This window comes from Austrofundulus limnaeus, unplaced genomic scaffold, assembly GCF_001266775.1.
Source record: "Austrofundulus limnaeus strain Quisiro unplaced genomic scaffold, Austrofundulus_limnaeus-1.0 Scaffold904, whole genome shotgun sequence".
Taxonomy (NCBI): Eukaryota; Metazoa; Chordata; class Actinopteri; order Cyprinodontiformes; family Rivulidae; genus Austrofundulus; species Austrofundulus limnaeus.
In genome coordinates, this window is record NW_013953306.1 from 72,543 (window position 1) to 78,104 (window position 5,562).

Consider the following 5,562-nt stretch of genomic DNA (forward strand, 5'->3'; position numbering starts at 1 on the left):
CACACACACACACATCTGGATTTGATACATTATTTTTAAGTAATGTTTTTATCATTGCTGTTTTCTACCTACCTGTGTTGCTGCCTTTTTGGCAGGTCGTCATTGTAAATGAGAAATGCTTCTCCATTGACCTCCCTGTTAAAAGACAGGTGTAAATTTGCTGCACTACCTTAGTTTTTAGTTTTATTTAGGCCTGTGCAAGGGTCTTACAAGTTGTTCAGTTCACACCTTCAGTGACCTTGCTAATAAGCATTTATTTCCTAAGGAAAGTGTTTCAATTCCTCCTTTCACTAATTTGTTCCTTCCTGGGTTGTCAGGTTGATATTTTCCAGAAGGATCTGCTATTGATCCCCATTCACCTGGAGGTTCACTGGTCACTGGTCAGTGTGGACATTCCTCGTCAAACCATTACCTACTTTGACTCTCAGCGGACTCTCAACAGGCGTTGTCCAAAGGTACGGCTCGACACGAACACAACGGAGCATCTTACACTGACTCTACAGCTACAGCTGTAAAACATGCAGCTAACACTAATGTTTAAAAACAGTCTTCATTCATATTACCAGAAAATACAGCCCATTATTAAATTGACCATTTCTGGGTAAAACTTTAAGAAAAAGTTTTTTTTTATCACCAATGACATATTCATTTATCATAAAGTTTATTTTATGTTTTACTGTGTGGTGTGTAGGATGACTTTTCTGGTGAAGAAGATGAAAATAGTAAAGGCAGAGTTGAAGAACAAGTTGAGGAAGGAAGAAGGTTGTGAGGAGTTCAGAGAGGAGCTGGTAAAGGCTCTGGATGTAAGAAGGGGACTACTGCAGTAAAATTAGCTGTGTTTCCATTGATCATGAAAATGCGCAAATTAGAATTTAGAAAATAAATTTACTCAATGGAAACTGTAACCTCTATTTTGGTTCGGCCATATTGAAATGGTATTTTTCGCAAAACTGCAATGGAAACACTTTTTTCGCATCACGGGAGTCACATGATCAAGAACCGGCTGTTTCTACTTGCGAAAAAGACGACGATGAAGAAAGTAGAAAGTATTAAACTCAGCGACTACCATTTCCCAAAATCGCTGCACACGTAGCCACTCCCAGGTATAAGGGGCTTGTCGCTGGAAAGCCTCGATAAGATGCTGACATCTCCTCTGATGGCTGATGATGAGCGCTAGTGTCGTGGTAGCAACATGCTATGTGTTTACATCCGTTGCCGCCATGTTTGTAATGACTTATCGCGAGAACAAACGTATTCATGCGTGACTTTAATAGTATTTCTTACTTAATGGAAACACCGCAGTTGCGAAACTGTGTTTTTCCGACATTAACAGAATATCGACAAAATTTTGCGCACATTTGCAAYAGAAACGCAGCTTAAGAGAGTGAAATCTGATGATCAGTTTCAGGTGGAGCTTTAGGCACTTTGTTCATTTGTCAAGACTTTTTTAAATCCTGAAAATATCACATTTAAATTCAAGCATCCTCAAAGATGTAAAGCACCTGGGCAAGCCCTGTAAATGGCATGCCTGAAAAATAAAGTCAATGCTTTCAGTAATCTGTAAACATTTACCTTGTGAATCTCGTCCTTCAGCAATGTCCCACTGGTCTGTATGATCTGTCTCAGTGCTGAGAAGAAAACACAACCAATCAGTGGAAGGCAGCTAGCAGAACAAAACAACAGATAAAAACTAAACACAGCAGAAAGACTGTTTACAAAGWGAGGAAGTGCCTTACCTCTGAGGGCTGACAGACATGTATCCTGATTGGATAAAAGGTCCCCTTTCCTCTGAAGTGATGGTCCCACGGTCTCTGCTAAGACCAACTGCTTGGTCCTTCATCCTTAATGGAAACACTGCAATTGCGAAACTGTTTTTTCTTATTTTTACATTAACAAAATATCAACAAAATGTTGCGCACATTTGCAATGGAAACGCGGCTAGTGATTAGAGAAATGGGTAGGAAGGTACTTGTTGTGCCATCTGGACAGAGAAAAGAAAAGGAAACCGGGTGGTGGGATAGAGAAGTGTAAGAAGTTTTCTGAAGGAAGACTTCAGAAAACTGAAGGGGACACTTACATGCCCCTTGCTTCCGTGTAAGTGTGACTTCACACCATCTGGGGTTAAYACTCTTACCTGTGCCGGTCCCTGGCTGTGATGTTATCTGTTCTCAGTCACATGTCCCATTCCTTCGCCAAGACRGAATGGGACAGTGAGAATTGAAGGGAGCAGTCAGGAATATAATGAGATGCAATGTAGGACAAATGTTACAAATGTTAGGTCAAAACCACTTATCTTGTGGCTATAATCATTAGAAAGTGGTAACTTMTGGCTGAAGAATCAATTCTGGTTTTCTGTGCAGAGCAGGGCACCCTGCCTGAACTGGGTAGGTGCACTTGATGATGATGATGATGATGGAAATTCATTTTCTTTCATTGCAGCATATTTTCAAGTATCTACAAGCTGAAGCCATCAAAAAGGATAAACAAGACTTTTTGACTGGGTGGAAAGGCCTTTTTAAAATGGTAAATGCATATTTTTTTGTTTTGTGTATTTTGCTCGTTGTTTCTTTAATTTGTTGAGATGGAAAAGCAGCTCAGTGTGGGAGGTTTTTAGGGTGGTTGTAGGGTGTTCTACCCTTCAGGGTGTGTAACTAATCTGTGTTTGCTGTTTGTTACAGAATGTGGGTCGCCAAAACAATGACAGTGACTGTGGGGCTTTTGTACTACAGGTGAGTAGGTTTTTTTGTTACAGGTGACTTTATTTCCTTGGGTGACCAGATAAATGTTAAACCTTACCACTCTGTCCTTTGAACAGCTATTGTGGTTTTAGTTTATATGTGCAAGCAATGTTGTTGCCCCTTGCTTCCATGTAAGTGTGACATCACACCAGAGGCCAGTTCAGGCAAGATTTCTGTTGTAAAAGTAAAAAAAAATTCTTACCAAATCAGTGTGTTGCTCAGTTCTGTGTGAGTACAGCCAAGGAGGCAGTTAGTGCCCAATACTTTCCAAAAATCTATGAAATTTGCAAGAAATGGGTGAAGTTGGTCAAATGGCCAGATTTCATAGCATCGTCGACAAACATTGTCCTGTGTTTCAAACATTTTGGATTTGAGGATTTTGGGTCAGCGATGGTTTGGGGATCTGTATTTCAAGGAAAGTTTTACACCAGATTGAGGAAAGAAGCTGTGCAGAGCCACCWTCCATAAACAGGACCAGGAAAACCTGAAGGATCAGACACCACACGTTTCAAGAGTACTGACTCCAAACCCAGTTTTTAAACCATGTTTAGGCCAATTAAAACCAGAGCTATRAGAAATAATGGTCTCCAAACAAATTTGTTACTGTGACAGGCCTAGTAGGTAGATTTGAGATATTTGCGTGTTTGGATTTTAACGTTGGGTGTAGTGTGTTGTGTTCAGTTTAGTCAGTTTTAGTGTCTTTGAGTCAGAACAGAGAAGCAATACTTAAATGTGGAGCTGCAGCTCAGATGTGGGCAGATGACCGAGGTGCAWATCTAAATGTATACAACAGCACTGACAGTGGTATCAATGATTCCCACTGATAGTTATGTTTAATCAACAAAGTGTTATCACCTTAAATAAAAGTAGTTGTAAAGTTCTGTAGTTCCTGTATTTTTGAGTTCACTCACATGTTTTCATCTGTTCTCCTTCATTTTGCAGTACTGTAAGTGCCTGGCACTAGGTCAGCCGTTCAGCTTTGGGCAGCAGGACATGCCCCGGCTCAGGAAGCAAATGTACAAAGAACTGTGCCACTGCAAGCTCACCCTGTGACCCAGCACCCCTGCTTCACCCTCATCTTAACTACACATAATAAAACAATGAGGGACAATGGGAGGATGTGATTGGCTGGAAAAAGAACATTGGGGGATGATTTCCTCTCATCAGTCATGTTGAGAAAATCCACATATGTATTTGTTTCTCCTTAATTAGTCTTTCCTTCTCTCTTCATGCTTTGAAAACTTGTTTTAAATTTCACATCATAGTTACTGTGGAGATGAAACTATCTTCCGTTTAGGGAATGTGAGGATGATTATCCGTCCCTAATGTACGTTTTGTCCTTCTGAATTGAAGCACATGTTTGGACACGAGAAGGAAACACTCCAGGTGATATAAAAGGCTGGACACACACAAGTCTTGTATGGTCCAGTTTGTGGAAGCTTGTGATTGAAGAGCACCTCTGAGTTTTCCTTCCATGTAGTCACAGTTTAAGAAAAACCAACACTTTTGCCACCCAGAATAAAATTCTAGAACAAGTTTAATGGACGGCATCAATCCCTGTGAATACAATGTGACAAGTTCAATGTTTAGTATAATTTGAACCATTTCATCAGTGGGTTCAGACAGGCTGGAAATGGACATGGAGCTTTGATTGAATGGATTCTTGCTGCCAGGAAATGGTTTTCTCCTGGTGTTTGGAGAAGGAACCTGGAACTTCTAAACCTATGAAGGACACAGACAACTGGCTTTAGTGCCAGAATCTTCCTGCCTTCTCCAGTAATGCATCTGTTTAATGGGGATGTTCTTAATGACATGATGATCCAAAACAAAGGGTTTCTTTACGTTGCATTACTCATTTTAATGTCTTTTTATTGCTGTCAACAAATGTGGTAATATGCATTTTGCTTTAAACTAATGGTGTTGAAAGGACAACAACTTGTGTTATTTTGAAGTAAGTGTAGATGTTCTGTTTAGTAGATCTATTTTTGAAGCCTATGTGGTAAGGACCATGACAGCTCCACAAAAGGCACAGTATGTTCACAGTTGAGTTATATTGCTTTATTCTTTTTTATATTAAAAAAAAAATGTAGATAGCTGTGTTTTTGTTTTTTATCTTTTTCTTTTCCCCCTGAGTTGATGCAACAGAATTGTTTTCTATATCTTATACAATGCTTTATGGTTGCTAAAATAAAACTGTGGCAAAAACTGTGTGTTTTATTAAAATTAGACTAGATATATGTTTACATAAATGATTAGATTCTTATGGCAATGAAGTGTTTGATTTGTTAAATCATCAAAGAAATGTGAGAATCCATGGACTATTGTCAAAAGGATCGTGAGAGATCAGACCCAACAATGCCGATGATCTGAAGACTATCAAAGGAACCTGGCCTTCCATGAAACCTCAGTAGAGCCACAGGCTGATCACCATGCCACGCTGCATTGATGCAGTAATTCTTTCAAAAACAGGCCCAACCAAGTATTGAAAGCATAGAAATTATACTTTCAAGAAGCCTGAAATTTGTGTTTTAAAAATCCTTTTTATTGATGTCATGTAAGATTCTAATTTCCTGAAACAGTTCTGGTTTTTCATTAATTCTCAGGGTCCTTGAAATCCTTAAAAATGTGTGAATTTGAAAAAACTAGTTCAAGGCCCTGGAAAGTTGGGTTTTTTTTAAACAGCTATAAAAGATAATCATCCGTACCATTCCTAGAGTATTTTGGGGGGGTTGATATTCATGGCTTAAAGTTTTCCATTGCCATGAGAGATAACCATCATCTGTAAATTTTCTGTTTTTGTTGTGATCTTGTTAAATACATCCAA

At 39.1% G+C, this 5,562-nt stretch overlaps 1 protein-coding gene across 1 annotated transcript in view; it reads left to right on the plus strand.

Annotated features, from left to right (window-relative positions):
- Positions 1 to 4,943, plus strand: part of senp3b (SUMO specific peptidase 3b) — a 20,629-nt gene extending 15,686 nt beyond the window's left edge. Inside the window, exons 9-12 of the mRNA XM_014029438.1 lie at positions 318 to 455; positions 2,440 to 2,523; positions 2,679 to 2,729; positions 3,681 to 4,943. Of these exons, the coding sequence (XP_013884892.1) occupies positions 318 to 455; positions 2,440 to 2,523; positions 2,679 to 2,729; positions 3,681 to 3,791 (384 nt within the window). The 3' untranslated portion in view covers positions 3,792 to 4,943. The remainder of the gene's footprint in view (positions 1 to 317; positions 456 to 2,439; positions 2,524 to 2,678; positions 2,730 to 3,680) is intronic.
- Positions 4,944 to 5,562: the final 619 nt, after the last annotated feature.